The following is a 19446-nucleotide window of genomic DNA, read 5'->3' as shown; positions in this document are numbered from 1 at the left end:
GATCAGGTGAACAACATCTGGAAATAAATAGTTTTACGTATCATTAAACTGCCAAATAGTAGTACAAACAAATTTCATTTAAAAAAAAAAAACAAACACCAAAACACACACACCCCTCCCAACCCAACCCAACCCAAACCACCTTCTAAAGATGAAATGTATAAAAACTTACCAGTGACCGCATCTCTGCCGTAATGTAGGTATAGGCCGAGGTTGTTACGGCCCAGCTTGCGTTCCCTGCACCCCGGCTGAAGCATGCAGGCAGGGCAGGATGATTCTGCCCAGTTTATCCACTCCGTGTTCTCTCACAGTGTCAGTGTCCCTGTCCCCCGTACCCGTACCGACCCCCTCTTACCCCACGTGGATAGGCTTCCGTGTTTGCTGAGCGCATGCGCGCTAGCGGAGGAGAAGGGGGCAGGGCGAGCGCAGAGGGTGCTGGGATAGCGGAGGTAATTCTTTTTCCCGCCGCCCGGCCGTGAGGTGAGCGGAGTTTGCGCCATGTCCCAGACAGATCCTGAGTTGCTTCTACAAGAGCTAGGCGGCTGGGACTGGGACCTCTGCCGTAGGGAGCTGCCCGCCGTCCTGCCCCGCCTCCTTATATCCTTCCCGGGAGAGCCGTTCGGCTGCTGGGTGGTTGCGGGGAGCTACCCCGAAATTTGGGGAGGGGGGGTGAGGGTGTTCCTCCTGCAGCATTGCACAGTTTAAGCAAGTAAATCCCTGGGAGGCAAAGTGCTGCAACCTTTGTAAGGGGCTGACACAGGACAGAAAACCTGTGCGCCGCTATTTCGCTGGAAACGAATACAGCCTTTCACTGAAATAAAAGATACATGGTAGAAAATAGCGTGAGGTTAATTAAGTACTGTATGTAATTCCCCCCCCCCCCCCCCCCATCCCCAAACTTCCAAGATTTATTCTCCAATGCACTGTAAAAATACCTGTGCTGATCGTTCAGGTACTCAGGTACCTGCGGTGGTAATGGAGTATCCCCACCAATTTCATGCAGTAGATGAAGTGTACATGAAACAGTGTGAGAGAAGTCATTGTGGCTTCTGCAGAAGCTTTAAACATAACTTTCATTGCAGAGAGTTTCTTTAACGTTTTATTACTCTATGTATCAAGAGTCTCAAGACTGGAATGAGCATGTTCGTAAGTAGTGACAAGAAGTGTCTCTTCTTCCTGTGGATCATTGTATTGCAATTGCATTGTAAATTCTGCACTACTTAAAAATGCTTATGCTATAACTAGTGACATTCGTGATCTTCAGCAGTCCTGCTGGATCTTGCATGTTACGCGAATTGCATGTTGAATAAGCTTTATAAAAGCCCATAAAGAACCTATGCATGTAAGGCTGTTTTTTCCTTCCCACTACTGATTTTTAGATCTTTTAAATAAGGGTGCTTTTTATCTTGTATTTTGCTTTTTGGCTGTTATCTTACAAGTGGCCAAACTCCTGTAATACCTGATAGTGTTAAGAAAATGAGACTGATATGTAAACTTTCAGGAGTCTTGCTAACATTTGCTGTTAAGTTGCCTAATAATGCAAACTAACGTGTTAAATGTGCAGCTGTCTGCAGTTTTGAGTGTGGGAAATTGTAGTTCCATGGGCAAACAACTGTGCTTAGCCTTCAACTAAGTGTAGTCAGGTGTGATGCTATTATTGATGTGTTTGTGCACCTTGGAGCTGTTATTTCTCAGATAATGCATTTGTGGCAAATGTGTTGACACTCAAAATCAAATACCTGATCTGTTTCCACTTGATGCAGTTCTTTGTTTCATCTGGTAGCTTGCTACATGTTTCTGATAATCTCACATTGTTTTTCTGTAATGCTTAAATATTTTGCTTTGCAGGTGTTTTGAGAATCCTGACTGAAATGTTTTTGCCCCATATCAGCCTTGCTGATTTGGAACAAACTTTTTTCTCAAAAGTATTACCTAAGGTATGCCAGTTTCAATTGAATGTGGAATTTCCCTTAAGTCCAGAGCTAAAACCTGCGTAGAATGCAGTGACTCTTTTTTGAGGTCACATGTTATAACTTAAAATTAAAATTTTACCCTTTAAAACTTCTAACAGTTTTTGTTGGGTTGTGTCGTGGTTTAAACCACAATGGATTGTTTTTGTGATTGTTGTAACTCTTCATGGTGGGGAGAGGGTTGAACATGTAGTGTTCTGCTTTCTAGGTTCAGTAATTGAATTGTTCTTTTGAAAAGATTGGGCTTCTTATGAAATGAGCTGGAGAATTTTTACATGAGGTAGCCTCTCAGGAGAAATAAACTGAAGAACGCAGTGCTTACATATCATGAATAAATGTGAAATTTACTTATATTCCTGATTTAAGTTTCAGGCCTCAGCTTATATCTTTTAAGAAGCCTGTAAAAATGGCCGCTTCTTTTCCATTTTGTTTATTTTATGTCCTTTAGCAAATTTTGGCGATAACAAGAAAAATGCCTCAAAACAGGCATATTCTGAAAAAGGATTACTGTACCCTACCAGCTTATGTAGTGTCCCACTGGTGTCTGGAAGCACCTCAGTGTCTTTGCAGTCTCAACAGTAGCACTCATCAAATACCCAGAAACTTCAACCAAAGGAGAAATTATTGTTGTTTGTAGATTATAGTGTTATTTTTTTTATGTATTCAAAATTTTAATAATTCTAAAAATATCTGAAAATGAAAAGCCTTTTAAAATTATATGGTTTTAACTAAGTAAAAAAAAAATAATCTTTGGTAGGATGAGGTACATATTTCAAGTGAATTAGCTGTGAAGTCTGTTTTTTAATAGGTTTTAGAAAAAGTAACAGGTCCTGTAGCTTCTGTTTGTAATTTGGGAAAACCATACGGCAGTTTTTGCTTCTTGGTATATAGTGCTTTGTGATTCCAGTGCTAGAAAGTGTTATTTTCTGCTGTGTATTATGTCAGTAGCCTGTGACTCCCTGCCAAGGAAGCAAGTAGATACAGAATGGTATTGGTATTTGCATGTGTGTTTCTAAATAAAATGTTTTAAGTTTTGTTTTGTTTTGACAGACTTTACAGTTATTTGATAACTTGATGTATGAATTATACAGTGAGGCCAAAGGATTAACCAGCCAGAATACAGAGTTATGCAATACTGTGAGGAACCTTCTACAGGCAAGTCCTGTGAAATACATTACCAAAGGAATGTTTAAATTAGTCTTTGATTTTACCTAAACAGTTAAAAGATTTTTAGTATATTTTTTGCCAGCTGTTAACCATGCAGCTAAAATGTAACTTGATCATCCTTTGTAGTTGAAGTTCAATTAACATTTTGTGCATGATTTGATTACATCTAGTGTGTGATGCTAACCATAATTTAAAACCACTGAATCCTAAATCTCAAATTCTGCTCAAGTTTCTAATGCAAATGGAATGTGATTCTCTGTATTTAAAGAGTGAGTCTGGCACCTATTTATACAGTTGTTTAATTCTGAATTTTAAAATGTTTATAAATTGAGAACAGTAGTCAACAGAAGTATGAAGCTTTCAAAGAGCATATGGTTTTGGAGAAAAGCTCTGGAATTGCCTTTATTATTTTATAAAGCTTCATTCATCCTTAACAAACTTAATTTATGCAAATATCAGTGAACTTTAAATGCCATAAAACCCTAGGTGCGATTCAGCTAAGGAAGATGCTTTTGAAATCATTGCAGAAGTGAAAAACATTTGTTGTTGTTTACTCTTGCTTTAAGACTCTGGTGCAGCTGTTGGAGACTCTGACCGGTTGTGTACGATACGTCTGCACGCTGCAGGAGTGTGTGCCTCTGGAAAGCATCCGCACCCTTCCAGCCTCTGTTCTTTATGTAGTAAAGAACACATTTACACACTGCAAGGTAGGTCCATGTTAGAAGGAGAGAAATTCTTATACTGGTTGGCTTTTAGGAAGCACTTTGTAAGATGATCCTATTTTGAAATAATATTGTTGTTGATTTTTTTTTTTTACTTTAATTGTTAAGTGGTTTACACAATGCAACAGTAATTCTTTCTAGAACAGTGAAGATAAAACAAGGTTTTCATAAGGACACAATAGCCTTAATTTTCACTTTTCAATTTGTCTTTTTTATGGAAACATTTACATCAGTTTTCCATGTCAAGACTTGAACTCTGGTGACAAATATCTAACAATTCTAATTTGAAAGTATTGGGAAATATTTGGAATGCCGCTCCCTTTGTTGCTAACATTGCACTGTTTTGTTCAGAAGTATGATCTTAGGTTTGTATATTGAGACTGAATCCAAAGCCTGGTTAAAATCCCTAGAGCTGGGTAGGATCCATTAGTTGTTGGGGAGGCTGCAGGTGAATAGCATTTTGTATTTAACAAACAGGGGTTGGTAGCAGAATCTGTAGATCTGGCAGGATATTGGGTTACAGTAGGTAAGTTTTCGCTTTTTTTTCCTCAGTGTAACATTGGACAAAGCTCAGCACATGAAAAATCAGGCTGTGATTCCTGAACTTTTTTTTTAAACCTCTTCTCTGTTTCCTACAGGACAGTGAATCTGTGTACTGTGGGCAACTTCACTTGATTTCTGACCTCTTACAAGCTATGTTCAAGGAAGCTTACTCTCTTCAGAAGCAGCTGATGGAACTGCTTGATACAATTTCCATGGGCTCTGCTTCTACTGAAGATAACATCACAGATATGGTGTCAGGTATATGTGGATCTAACACTTTTTTTTTGTTTTCTCAGTCTTTTTTCTATAGAGAGTATGCCTGAATTTTTAAAACAGGGTTCCAAGTATGCTCAGTTCCTGCTGACCTGATCAACCTCCCAGAAAGCAGCATTCTGAAGCTATAAATATTTCTGCTTTTCTCCTGAAACTTTCTCTGGAGTGGAGCATGTTGTGTAGGTTTGTAGGAAAGGGGCAGCACCTAAGTACTGAGCCATTTTTCTGATTTGATGTCAGTGTGGTAATATTAGTGCTTGTGACAGCTGCTGTTTTTCTAGGAGAGTAGCATAACTGTGAACTCATGTATCTGATGTAACTCAGTTGTTGCTGTTGTTATTTCCTCCTTAGTAATCCACACTGTGCTGGAGATATGCTCTGTCATTTCCAACATGGACCATGCTCTTCATGCCAATACGTGGAAGTTCATCATCAAGTATGTAATTGAATTCTTTGGATTTATAGTAAGATAAACAGACTGTAATTCTAAATAGCCAGTGTTTCAATAGCTTTATGTTCAGAGTTTCAAATACTGTTGAAATTAGCTATTAGCTAGAAGTAAATTTAGTAAATTAGCTATTTAGCTAGAAGTAAATCTAGAAATTTAATTTCTAAATTTACCTAGTGAGCAGAACCTTTTAAAGGTTCTATCAGTGAAGGTAGATAGTAATCATGCATCAAAGGTAACAGAAGCTTGACTTTTTGTATCACAGTGCAGAAGAAAACTTGGAAAATTTGTCTGAACAAATAATCTTAAGAGGTCTGATCCTGCAGGTTTGCAGGTGGTTTTGGCCTGAGTTGTGCTGTCTTGCACTTTCATTCTGCCTCTCCTCTGTGTTTGTATGTGGCTGTGAAGAAGGTTGTTCTCTCTAAATTTCTGGCCTCGATGTACACAGGTATTGCACCAATTAGTGTTGTATAAAAGCCTAAATAGAAAAATCAGTTATTTGGATCTGTACTAACTCATGGCATGATCACTTTTGACACTAAAATATCTGATTATATGTCTATCTTTTAGGCAAAGCCTGAAGCATCATTCTCTGCTGCAGTGCCATCTGAAACACAGTGATATCCTCAGTGGCCTGTGCAATGACACTCTCCTTTCTTTTCACTCCTGTTTGCAACTGGCTGAGCAAATGAAGATATCTGGGATACAGGTGAATTAAAAAGCTCCCGAAGCTGCTGTTAACCTGAGAAGAGTAACTTCTTTGTGCTGTATTGCTGCTTGGAGTGGTTTGGTTTTTTTTTGAGGTTTTGGGGTTTTTTATGGGGGGTGTGTTTTTTTCGTGGGGGTACTTCATATGGTAGCAGAACACCTTGTTCTTTTGAAACCATGTGAAAATGAGGCCATCACTTTGTTTAGATTGGGGCACTGAAAATAAGTTTCCACCATACTCTATGGGATTTTTTTTCTATTTTTTTTATTTTATTTCCTAAACTGGCATTATCCCAAGGTTAGTCAAAACGTTTCAATTCTGAGTGTTGCTCTAAAGATGTTGAAGCATACATTTTTAAATCTTTTTCCTCCATAGCTGCAGAGTCTGTAAAGAATCAAGTTTGAACATTGTTAGAAATCTAACCTTCTTTCTTATTGTATTACTCTGTATATTAAGTTTTAGACTGCTTTTTTTCTGGGACAGGAGGGCACTGACCTCAGGCTGTTCCAGAAGACAGTCAAACTGTGCAGGTTCTTTGCTAATTCCTTGGTACACTACACCAAGGTAGGTTTTAATACTTCTATGTTAGTATTAAATTTAAGCCTCTGTCCTGCAAAGGGAATAATTTTGTACTGTGTAATATGTTAATAATTTAATAATTATATCATATGGGAGGTGTAATTAACATCCGTGCATAACCTGTTTGGAGTTCTTTTGCCCATATATACTCACAAGGTTAAGCAGGTTTACTGCTGGGGTTTAACAGGAACACGAATAATAAGCTATTACAAGCAGTGTCATCACTGAGGAGTTGGCGGGAGATGTCCAGCCTCTACAGGTAGCCTTGAGTCAATGCAATAGTAGCTTCATCTGGAAGAATTAAGCAGATGAAACCCATTGCCAAGTTTTCAGAGTTGTTGCTTGTTTCAGCATTTGAAAACTATGTGGCACATTAATAAGAAGAAATGCCTGTGTACCGTTAGCATGGACACTGACTTCCTCTTCTTTTCCTGGCCCTTTCATTTTGTTGTTGTGTTTTATCTTTTCATTGTTAAAAGACGTGCTGTAAATCTACCAATTTTAAGAATGCGTGTGAAAAAAATTCCTCTCTAGGAACAGCAGTGATGGTGTATTCTGCATATGTTCTGTTCCATGGTGGGGAGGGGACACAAAATGAATAGCATTGTGACAGGATAGAATTGCCTTACAGCATGTATGAGACCCCTTCAGAGTGCAGCTCTCTATGGCTATTACAACCATACTTCTTATTTTTTTAAAATAAGTTTACAGATTTAATTGTTTTACCTGTAATATATGTACATGTAGTGTAATTCATTTTAGGCATACTTTGTTTAGTGTTTGCTTTGCACTTGCTTTGTGCTGCAGATTGTTAGAACTTAAAGTTTTTCCAGTGTAGTATTTTATGCACCAGTATAGCAGAACAGAAAGTGTATTTAATCATGCATTTTATGTTGAAAGTACTGTTCAAAATTAATGGCTTTTGCAGGAATTTCTTTCTTTCTTCTCTGATTCGTGTTCTCAGTTACATCAGCTCTTTCTTCAGATATACAGGTAAGAAAAGCAGAAAGAGTTGATTATTGATAGTATCTTAATAACATCTCCATATAGCATTCTTAAATTTACAAGTATTGTGTGATGTAAAAATATAGTTCTTGTTCCAGAGCTGTTGCTTTCTTTTTTCAAGTATGGAAATCTAGGTTTTGTTTTGGTTTTGGTGTTTTTTTTTAAATGGGCAGTTTTGTGTGAAACTAGTTACCTGCACGCCATTCTTGAGCAGTGCTGCCAGTGTGTGCTGTTGACAAACCACCAATGTTGTTGCCATTACTTATGTCAGCATTTCTTGAGTTATGTATAGAATATACAGATGGATTGTCTTGAAAACTGGTTTTGTTTATGCGAGTTCATTTGAAAATTCTTGTTCCTATCACAATTCCTGAAGGTAGGATTCACCCTTTGGTCATCTCGCAATGAAGCAGCGAGGCCAAGTTACAGCAGAGCAACCCAGCAGTGCACCTTCCACTTCGAAATAAACAGTAGTGTGATGCAAGTCAAATCATGCACAGTCAAGACAATTCAGAATTATCATTCCCTAGTAATCCTAATTTCTGTCTCTTTCATATATAACTAAACAGCCTAACTAAACCAAAAAAATTAACTAAAAAATACATTTATTTGTTTGTTTGTTTGTTTTCTGTCTTAAATTCTAGTGAGAGGAAAAATCCAAGACTGAATCATAGAAAATCATAGAATGGTTTGGGTTGGAAAGGGCCTTAAGTTCATCTAGTTCCAGCACCCCTGCCATGGGCAGGGACACCTCACCCTAGACCATGCTGCTGAAGGCTCTGTCCAATCTGGCCTTGAACAGTGCCAGGGATGGTGCATTTACCACTTCTTTGGGCAACCTGTTCCAGTGCCTCACCACCTTCACAGCGAAGAATTTCTTCCTTATGTCTAACCTGAGCTTCTCCTGTTTAAACCATTACCCCTTGCCCTATTGCTGCAGTCCCTGATGAAGAGTCCCTCTCTGGCATGCCTGTAGCCTCCCTTCAGAAATTGAAGGCTGCTATGCAGTCTCCATGCAGCCTTCAGATGTCAATGCAGGTGTCAGCAGCAACATTTGACAGATTGTTTCTACTTTAAGACAATGTATAGAATCATTTGTCCTGAAGGGAGAGAGGATCAGAGAGTATCCTGAAATTTTCTACAGCTTTACTGTTACATTTTTAGTCTTGTGAAATCTCGCAAAAGGACTCTGGTTCTCCTGGAAGCAAATGTTTTTTTAATGTTATGCTCATAAAGCATAACAGTCTGCAAGCAGCTTACTGTTTTTCTTCCAAAAGTTTTGTTCTATTTGTTGCAGCAGTGGGGAAGAATTAGGGGAAAGTGGCCATTGCCATAGTGGGCTGAATTCATTCATTCTTTTCGAATTGAAACCAGATTCTGTGGTGAGATGTGTGCATGAATTCACTGCATGTTATGCTGCAAGATTGAATGTTTTTTTATGAGTTTCCTCTTCTAACTTTACTTACCTTGTAGATCTTTTTCAAGTGGAAGGTTGTAAACTTTTATTCACTCAGAAAATTGGGCAGGATTTTTGAGTAGGAAGGTAGCATTTTTACAGTCGCTTTATAAAGTGACTGTAAAAAGCCTGCAAGAGTAGCAGGTTTTCTTTTCATGATCTCTTTTGCTCTGTTCTGGTATCACATCCTTTTTTCTTTTATTGGCCAGGTTTGTTTTATTCTTCAAAGAAATTGTGGTACCTTTTATTGGTGTCATGTTAAATTAGTGCTGTCACATTTACGACTGTCAAATTGTGTATCCAGGTGTGTTCTCGGCTTTTCATTGCATGACGTTTTTTGAGACTTGGTATATTTCTCTTAATATTTGTTATGTATTTTACATAAGTGTGTAAGGTTTTCTTTCAGTGTTTAGTAAAATACCGAATTTTGATGCTTAGTTTAAAGGCTGCATGCAGAGTTGTAACTCTTAGGCTACAACAAACATTCTAAAATGGGGACCCATTTCTGCCTTTCGTTTCAGAATAACAAGGAAACCATTAATTTTTCTTTTTGTAGCTCTTTTCAAAAGCAGTGTTACTGCAAATGCTACTGAGAATATTTAACTTTTTTTTTTTCCCTCCCCCCTCAGCAAATTTCCTCCCAGCCTCTATGCTCCAGAGATCTCTGAAGTTCACAGAGATGAAATATCCCGGGTGTTTCTTGTGGCTCTGGACCCTCTCATCAATCAACTTCTTCCCTTTAGCCCTTTTATGGAGCAAGTGTTAAGTGAAAAGCTAGGTGGGTTTAAAATACAGCTACCACTGCTGTAAGTACTGTGCAAGCATCTCTAAGGGATCAAGATTGGTATTTTGACTTTCTGGAGCACAGGCAATATTCTGCACTGGTTTACTTGTCTCCAGTTCTTTCAAAAATACAATGATATACCTGGTTGCATCCTAACTCAGATGAATTTTGTAACAGATAGTTCATGTTGCTGTTGAATGCATCTTTTCCAGAGTTACTCACAATAACTTTAGGATTAGTCTGAAGTATTAGAATTAGTATTAGTTTAGCATCATTTCAGTCCACATTTGTCGCAGACTTTCAAAGTAGGCTGAAATTTTTCTGTTGTTCTGTTGATGGGGGAAGACAGCTATTTTTTCCTAATTAATTATTTTCTGTGAAAAGTAGAATGCCTTCAATCTGGAAAATGCTCAGCTTTTTGTTATAACACTCCACGCTCCCTCATTTCTGCCCTGACCAGCATGTTGTAATTCTGAGATAGCTGACTGACTTCTTTTTCACGTGTGCACTCTGGCCTTGTGATTATCCTGGCCTATCCACTTACAAGAAAACTTTGGTTTCAGTATTTGAGTCATCTAGTGCTTTCAAGAAGAACGGAAGCGTGAGGCATCCAGATTGTAAATCCTTTGCAGTATCTTGCAGTGATAGTTCAGAACTGGAGTATTTTAGATTTTACCTGATACGGTATATTGTGTTTATTTTTCATTCAAGCATAATATTCATGATGATCCATTCTTTTTTTCCCAGCAGAGTCTGTAAGTAATTTTTTATTATTTTACTGGGGACTTCTATGTTTCATCAGTTGTTCGTCATTTGTCAGTTGCTTAAAAGCCAGTTTACACACACAATATGTTTATCAACTAGCAGCATGTTAAAAAAAAACAACCCAACTTTTACAGGTCTCCCTCCTGAGCAGCAGCTGCCTCAGTGTCTAATTCTCATTACCATAATGGACAAGCTGTCCTCTCAGCCTGAAGAAGTGCAAACTCTCTGGAACACAGGAAAAAGGTACTAAAAAGGTTTTTATTGTATCTCTTCACCACAGCAGTCAGTCTGTACAGGCAGAGGGGCTCAGCTGTTGGAATTTCCTTTGCAGCTGAGTAGTAAAATTTGTCAGACTCTGTGGATTTACATCCTTACACTGGAAAAAATGGGCTCTGATGTTCAGTGCTACAGGGAGCGAAGGCCAGAAATGTCTTTGTTTTTTCAAGAAAGAAAGGGTATTTAGAGTACTTCCAGGATAAGAAGAGAGAGATGTATGTAATTTGTTGATAGTTCACGAAGTTAAAATCTTATGTTTTTATGCCTGAACTTGCTAATAGTCACCTGAATTTGTAAAAGAGGAAAGTAGTCAGGAGTTAAAATCTGATCTAAAAGCACCAAAGTTATTGCTGTTCTTTCTGGTCAAAGATAAAGTTTCTGTAGTACAGATATTGCTTGCAGGGCTTGCAAGGCTTGCAGTTTACATATATTTGTAACCCAATTGTTTTTTTGTTTTTGTTTCTCCACTTGCAGCCTATCTTTATTTTCAGCTCTCTTCTTCAGTTTCCAGCAATGTTCTGGCGAGCTTTCTCTCCCTGTGTGTTTGCCAGAGGTGATCAGTACAGGACAGCTGGCTGCTCCCATCACCCTCTATCACTATGTCTGTGTCCACCTGTGCTCCTTCATTGCTTCCACACTCCCATCACACTTTCCTCGGCTGGTAAGATTATTTTTGCTTATCATCTCTTCAGCTATGTGATGAATGGGTAGTATTTAAAAAAGAATGAGTTCTTTCTAATGATCTGGCTCTAAAGAGGTGCTTAGGTATGAAATGATACTGTAGAAAGCTGCCATGGTGCATCTACATAACTGGGTTTCAGTTATACAGTAAACGTCACTAGTAGAAAAGGGAAAAATAAAGCTTCATACAAGTTCTAGAGAACATCAGTGGTGTTGGAAATCTCTGTTCTCTTTGGGGGGTGGGAAGGTCAAGTTGTTCTAAAAAAGTTCAGTGCTTTCTTTTATGTGGTATTCAGGTTGTATGAATCTCACCTGGTTTTGTTAGTCTATACTGTGAAGTAATAAAATGGAATTTAATATTTAGAGTAGATAATATTGTTGTGATTGCAGCTAAGAATATACCATTACATGGTAATAAGCAAAATTTTCTACTTCAGAGTAGTATTCTGGGCTTTGATTAACTTTATATAAAGTTTTAGAAGTTTTACACTTTTTACTACATATAGACAAAAGAACTTCTAGATAAATGTAAACCTTTATAAAGTTCTGTCATACAGCAATGATAGCCCTAATTTAATTTTTCTTTTTTCTGAACGCTATATTCCTCTTTCAGATAAAATTCATGTTCCTACAGGAGAAGAGGTTTTATTTGGTTTTCAGTGAGCTGCCAATAAAGCTGGCAAGAAAATTGGCAATACATTGGTTTTAAAATGATTAAAAAAAAAACCAAACAAAAATTTAATAGAATTGCCTTGTGAAGAAGGGATGCACATGATGGAATGTCTTGAAAAGTGAGGGATCCTCAGCCCGTTGGAATGACTGTACATGCACATTCAAAACATGCAAAACTGAAGGTGTGCTTGATGTGTAGCTGAATAGAGAGTATGATAATGAGTTCTTAAACCATTTTAAATCAGATAAGCTGAAAATCGTAGTAGATTTTAGGCTAATTAGTGGAGTAAAAGTCATAGTAAGCCTGCAGTCTGTTTCTGTGTGAATTTGTATATGTATTTTCTCCCCAGGAGTATGCTCTGCTGGATGCTGTGCTGGGTTCTAGTATGATCACATCTTTGCTAGCAATGGACTCGTGGTGCTTCCTTGCCCGGTAAGATGTTTTTTATTCCAGGTGAAGCAGGATTTCCACAGATCCAGTTAGTTCTCTTTTACATAATTTCTCAAGTGGTTTTTGTTTGGTTTTGGGTTTTTTTTTAAAGGCAAATTGTCCCAGAATTGGATTATTTTCAGATATAGAGTATATTTTGAAAACTAGGAGCAGAAATGGCATAGCCTTTTTTACATTCATGCAATAAAGGGAAACATACCTTTCCTATTATTTAAGAATTCTTTTGTGGAATGGTTCTCACAGGTAAATTGGTTCTGTGCATATCAAGTTTAAATATATTAGAGGAAATGGCCATCTCAGACAAGATTTATAAAATTTAATCTGTAAAAAAGTAGGAAGTACAGACTCACAAGCTTCTGTCTCTCACATTCAGATATGGAACAGCTGAACTGTGCGCTCACCACGTTGCTGTGATTGCCCACTTGGTAAGAACCACAGTGATCTTTACAATTTGGCACCAGTTTTAATCCTAGTTCTACCAGCAAACTTTCTAAATGACCAAAGACAGGAATTTTTCTTTTTTTTTTTTTCCCAAATACAAATGGAGATTGCTTTAAATCTTCAAATTGGGTTAATAATTAGCCCAAGCAGCACTGTGAAAATATAAAACAATATGTCTACTATTTCCAACATGTCCTGCATTGTTTTATGTAGAGTGTTACTGCTGTGATCCCACACTGTGACTCTCAGAACATTCTGTATAGAATTAATTTCCTGAGTGGTGATATTTTTCTTAATTTAATTAGATACATTGCTCTCTTATCCTAATTCAGATAAAGTCTTGGCCCAGTGACTGTTACGAGATCTCTGCCTTGGGTATTCTGCTGAGGCGTATGCTCTTCTTGATGGCTCCAGATCATCAGGCAAGTATAGCACGGCATTTCCTCTCTTTAATAGGAGAGATCTGAATCACTGGCCTGTGTTAAAATATCCTCTTTCAGTTCTTCACTTGCTGTACTTGATACTGTACTTATTATTACTTTGTCATAGTGGGTTCTAATTTGTACAGATGTGCTCTACCAAGAAACACACAGATGCCTTTCTAAGAGGGGTCTTACTGGGCAGCACTGAAGTCCTTTTTTTGACTAAGTATGATAATGGCACATTACCCAGATTTGCTGAAACTGTCACTGTATCTGTAATCGGTGTTTATGAGTGTTCTCATGCCATCAGATACAAAGACTAGCATCCCTTTCTGTTAGTGCCTCTGTATATGTTGGAGAGGCTAAATCTTGGTCTTCTTGCTTGAGAGCCATTGTTTCAAGCAGATGAAAGAGTAAGTTGCTTAATCATTTTGATGCCCTATATGTGACAAGAGAGGTGGCAGTAAGCTCGATTTTATTTACACAAAAGGTTTTACATAATTTTTTTTCATGTAGTATTTCCAAAGCAAACTAGTAGTGCTTTTTGGTTTCTCAGCTTTCTGACAGATTATCAAATTGTCTTCTGGCCTGTTTAGTTCATATTAACTTTTGTTTGCAGGTAGAATTTGCTCATAAGTTTGTTCCAGAAGAGGTGGAGAACTTAGCTGTGTGGCAGCATATATCCCTAAAGGCTCTGAATCCTGATCTTAGGAAACGAGTGGCATGTCAGCTCTGTGTGGCTGGGCTCACACAGTGCAGGCAATGGTTGAATAGCAGGCGTGCTTTAGGAGAGCTCCGATGTGTGGTAAGGGAGATTTGGTTCTCTTTGTAAAAATGTGGGAACTCTGGATTTCCAAACCATAAGGGTTCTGTTGCTCTCACCCCAATTCTGTTTCTTCTCTGTGCTGCTTTTTCCTTGCCTAACTGCCACACGCATGAGTAAGAACTCTCTTTTTAATGTTTTGTGCTAGTACACAGCACCTTAGGAGCCTCTATGCTGAGGGTGACACTGGAGGTTTTACGGTTTACTACTTTAGGTACGGTTTGCTCTCTAGGAAAGCAGATGTATTTTTCTTCAGAATTTCTGATATATACTACATCATACAATAAGTTTTAAGTTTTGAAAACTGGCTGGTTTAATGCAGCATCAAATCTGAAAGATGCTCACTGGTCTCCCTTTCAAAGGAGTGTGAGAAACCAGGGACTTCCACGTGAATTGTCTGCTGCCAGCTATCGCCTGCCAGTGCAGCTAATGGCTGCAGCACCGTGTGAAACTCACAGAAGTAACGGATGGTTTCCTTGCTTTGGAAGCTTTGTTGGCTGCTGGCCCAGTGGATTAGCTGTACTGTACAGCTGACAGAGCACATTGGGCTTCTTGCCATCTTGTATCATTTCAGATGTTTAATAGGAGCCAGGGGTTTTGGTTTGGTTTACATGTAGGTTTTTTTGGTCACTCTTATACAGTTTTTTTCCTACTAGAATACTGCCCTTTCTGTGCTGCTGGCTGCCTGCAGTTTTGCTGATGACACTCTGGAGGCAGAGCTTCAGACATCTGTCTTGGGGGTGCTTGGTCAGTTCTGGACTTTTCTCCAGGCTAAGCAGGTAAGAGAATTTGCTGCTCCAGTCGTGAAAGCATGATGTTTTTGAGAGGCTGGTGCTGTTTCATTATGTGTTTGTTACTAAGTTGTTGTTTTACTTGGATGAGACCATTTCTGTAAAGCTGTGTAACTGTGCTGCCCATCTGCTCTCAGCTGCTTTATGTATTAGACAGGCATGTGCTCTGGGAAGAGGAGTTTGAATTTTCCTGAGCATTACATACATGGTTCCTTGTTTCTCCATCTGTTATTTAGTGTCAGAATCAGACTAGCTTAACAGGAAGCCTGAAATACATCATTCTGGTTCATACCAGTTACAGAACTGGCCTGTTTTTAATGTTCTTGAGAATGTGAACAAAATTTGTGGTGATTTAATTAGTGTATAGCTTAACACACATGAAAACCCATAGAGCTAGCAACCTTCCTCCCAGATTTGAGAACAAGGGGTAAGGTGATTTCTTTGCAACTGTATACCTGTTCATGTCTGCAGCTGCAGTAAAGAAAAAAAGGATTAAAAATGAAAGTTTGAGAGTGGGGGTGAAGAAGAGCCAACAATGTGCTCTTTCAGGGGTCTCTTCCAACCTCAGCCATTCTTTGAAGACATTTGGCAACTAAGAAGTGAAAAGAAATAGTTCATATAACCATTAGGTGCTTATATTAGTGAGTGGAGGATGGCGATGAGGAATAGGCAATAAATATTCTTAATACAAAAAAAAAAATCTAAGAAAAGGGTCTTTTAAAAGTGTGACTACCTACAAATATTGATATGACTATTTTAATATTCTGCTGTTTATGATGTGTTCTTTTCTCTGTGTAAAGTTAGCTAAGAAGTTTGGAACGCTACCATAATTTAAAATTCTTTCTTAAGTAGTTAGTTCATAAGAATGCAACGTTACTAATATGTTGTGATGTGTTAAAGGTCTCAGATGAGCCATGTCTCCAGCAGACAGTGTGTTTATTACTTCACCTTTTGGAATTTTTCGTCCAAGCATTAGATGCTCAACTGATTACTCAGGTAAAACACCAAAACAAATCCTATCTATGAATAAATTACTTCATGAAAACTAAGGTCTTTGTGATTTAATGAAATCCCAAATGAGTTATTTCATGGTCTGACCTACTCTTAACACATGGAGATTCCTAATTTTATTTCTTCCTTGATTACTTTCCTGATCTTTAAACCAAGTATACGGCACTGTGGTGAACACTGTTTTTGAATCCCATTACTCTGTAAGAAAATTGAGATCTATGGATATGCTATAGAGCATGCTAATTTCTTTCTAAAGTGAATACTGCAGCAGCTTTATCCTAGCCAGTTTTATTGAAGGTGTAGCATTCCTTTTGTTTTCAGTCCAGTTTTCTGAGATCAATGTCCTAAGATTTAAAGATGAGACAGAACAGTTTTCATCTGGAATCTGTGTGATGAAGCTTCATTGGGTTCCTTTTCTGCAGGTATTTGCCCTGCAGTCTTCCCTTTTCCAGTTGGATCCCCCAGACCATGTTCGTCTAGCAATGGTGGATTTTCTCTCTTCTATGGGAAAGGTCTTTATACCACAAGAAGCACAGGTGAATATAATTGTGGCCTTAGTGAAATAAGTTTCAGACTTTGGATGAAAAGATATTTATTTAAATATTGAGGATCAAGTTCTTTGCATACAGGAGTGCAAGGATATAATAATTTTGGAGACTTTATTAATGGCCTGTGGTAGTTCTGTTTTTCATTGAGACATGCTGAGTGCTTGCAAGGTGCTTGGTTTATTCATTTGCTTGTTGCTTCTCAACAGTTAGAAAGGACTGACATACAACCCTCCAAGAAGAAAGAACATAACATGTCACCTCCCTTAGAGTGTTGGGTTTTTTTTGCCAGACAAGGCAGTCACTCTCATTTCACAAACCTGTCCCTTGACATTAGAGCAATTCTTTAATAACAAATCATGATGGTAAGATATGCACAACTAACTCTTCAGAACTGATAGATACTTGTTCCTCTTTCAGAGGCAAGTTGTACCCCAGTTGTCATGTGTGTTTGCTTCTCTGCTGGCTGACCAGACCTGGCTGATTCATCAGCACGCATTGGAGGCATTCACACATTTTGCAGAGGTAAGTATAGCAGAACTCTGGATGTGTGTATTTGGCTCTGTTAATTTTTATTGTACAGAAATTCTGTCTTAAATATTTGCTGCTCTTCCATGACTAGCTTGGATCTCAGTATTACAGATGCTATTGCACATCAAAAGTAATGAGGCCTAGTGCAGCTGCAAGTGATTTCACAACCTGGAAGTGAAGGAAGATAAAACATTGGTTCCTTAGATTGGTTGCAACAGAAGAGGGACAGTCAGGGAAACATTTTTACTTTGTCTATTCCTCTGTTAATATGAGTGTACTAGACAATGATTACTCAACATTTTTGACAGGAAACAAGCCATGAAGATGTTGTTCCTCAATGCCTTGATTCTGAAGAAACTAAGAACAAAGTTATTAGTTTTCTGGCGAAGGTATGTATGTTGCTGAGTCACTTTACTGCTTTCTTAGTTGATGTTCCGCACGTCCGTTATACACAGTACACAGCCTATGTCTATGTCTACACCTGCATTATCTGCACGGTGATAAAATAAGTAACTTTAAAATAAATTGTTGATCTGGTTGAACTTTCCTACTTGCTTTAATCAGAATCAACAACTGCTATTCCTCTGCATGCTGCTCTTCTACTATGTTCCAACTTTAAGTGCTTCACTTTTCCCTCCTTGAACAAAACAAACAATCAAATGGAACAGTTGTTGTAAGCAGATAAGTTATCCAATAACAAGACAAGGATTTCATCATTTGGTTTGTGTGATATCCTTCCCTGTTTCTCTTGGATTAGTTTCTGAAAGCCAAATGAACGCATATGAAACATATCCGTCTTTTTTGCGTATTAGAAAAAATTCCCTTAAGAGCAGATGGCTATTAATGCAGAACACAGTGGAAAGGAGCGTGGTTAGCATGCTGTAACCTAAGACAGGGCTATCTGGATGAACAGTATTTGACAAGCAGGTAATTAGCAAAACAACTGATAAGCTGCCAGAACTGATGCTACACCAGAGTTGCAGATAACTTCAGTCTGCTCACAAGTGTGTGAGAAGTTAGATTCACTTCAAACCGCTTGTTAAGATCTCTCCCGCCCTTTTGTTCTGGCACATAAATGGAGTCTATGAAGGCTGGTAATGTTGCCTTGGTTTAGTTACGTCTCCTGTGACGTTCTCCCTAGACGAGGCAGGTAGAGGAGACAACAGAAGCACGAACAGAACGCATGAAGCAAGAAAGGATTACCTGCAGTGCACAGCTGATGAAAATGGGTGCAGAACTGGAATCAACAGGAGAGGTATGTGTACTTTTAAACTCTCTGGGCTCTATTGTTGATTTGTTAGTTCCAGGAAGTACCTAAAGAGGTTCAAGATGGTCTTGCTGCCCTCCATGTTCTAAGATAAAAGGTCGCGTGCACTCCTGGCCCATAGTGTTATGCTTGAATGCTCTGTACTGCCTACCAGACAGCAAAAGCTCTCGCAAGACAAGGTAGTCTCTTGCAGCTGTTTTCCATCTAAGGGGTTTCCTGCATTTAGATGAAGACTGATCACTTGTGCAGAGGCTTATAAATAATGTCTCATGTTTACTTAAATCTGCAGCCTCTGGCAAAAAGAGCTTGTCACCCACCTTCTGAGGAGCAGTATAAGTCAGCGATAGGCACTATGGAGGGGGCAGTGGAGGCTGTGAAGCTGCTGCTCCAGAAGGGATCACCCCCTGCTTGGCTTGCAGTGAAACTGGAGGCTCTACACACAGCTATAGCCATCCTCAGAGACAGTGTACGGTAAGGTGTGCTCAACAGGGATTAAAGATAATAAAACGTCTCAGCTCCCCCTCATAAGGAAGAGATGCTCTCGTACCACAATTTCTGGAGAAGAAAAAAAATGATACAGTGCAATGCTCTACTGTGCTGCTGTGTCTCAGTTAATGTGCCAAAACAAAATGGGGTGTGAGATGATGGCCTGTCTTTCACAACTGGCTGGAAGGACTGATACATTTTAATGGTCACTACTATGCCTCTGAGCTGTGATTTTGTATATTGCCATTGTATAGCTTCCTCTTCTAAGCTACTGTATGGTGCTAACCATTTCATGAGATTGTATTTTGAATACTAAGATGTTTGAACCTGTTGTAAGTTACCTTTGTTGTCCTGTACAGGTGACCAGGCAGTAGGTGTTTTTATCTTAATTTTAAAATACATTCAAGTATAACAATTTAAGGCTGTCTGCTGTCTCTGAACATACACCTCTTCTGCTGGTTCCACTCCATGCTAGGGTCATCTTTTAAAAACAATCTTTATTGGTCACAGTTACGAGGAGAAAGAATGTAGTGCTTAAGCAGTTTGTGTTCATTGATCCTTCACTGCACACTTCCTAGCACCTCCTGTGCCATTCACTGACAGAACTATACAAACAGAAATAAAGGAG

The 19446-nt window shown here is 38.6% G+C and overlaps 1 protein-coding gene across 1 annotated transcript; it reads left to right on the top strand.

Annotated features, from left to right (window-relative positions):
* The first annotated feature begins 419 nt into the window (after nucleotides 1-419).
* FIRRM (FIGNL1 interacting regulator of recombination and mitosis) lies at nucleotides 420-19209 on the top strand. Its single transcript, XM_057427382.1, has 24 exons — nucleotides 420-597; nucleotides 1107-1146; nucleotides 1849-1937; nucleotides 3021-3125; nucleotides 3704-3844; nucleotides 4498-4660; nucleotides 5027-5111; nucleotides 5694-5832; nucleotides 6316-6396; nucleotides 7340-7404; nucleotides 9502-9650; nucleotides 10556-10664; nucleotides 11172-11358; nucleotides 12401-12483; nucleotides 12875-12926; nucleotides 13275-13368; nucleotides 13988-14169; nucleotides 14844-14966; nucleotides 15879-15974; nucleotides 16412-16525; nucleotides 16955-17059; nucleotides 17374-17454; nucleotides 18207-18320; nucleotides 18622-19209. Exons 1-24 carry the CDS (start codon nucleotides 499-501, stop codon nucleotides 18805-18807), a joined length of 2682 nt encoding a protein of 893 aa, XP_057283365.1. The 5' UTR covers nucleotides 420-498; the 3' UTR covers nucleotides 18808-19209.
* The last annotated feature ends 237 nt before the right edge of the window (nucleotides 19210-19446 follow it).

This window comes from Pezoporus wallicus, unplaced genomic scaffold (assembly GCF_028554395.1).
Source record: "Pezoporus wallicus isolate ANWC-B61680 ecotype Strahan unplaced genomic scaffold, APGP_CSIRO_Pwel_v1 scaffold_7107, whole genome shotgun sequence".
NCBI lineage: Eukaryota > Metazoa > Chordata > Aves > Psittaciformes > Psittacidae > Pezoporus > Pezoporus wallicus.
The sequence above is the reverse complement of the archived record's forward strand: the minus strand, read 5'-3'. Positions and strand labels throughout refer to the sequence as shown.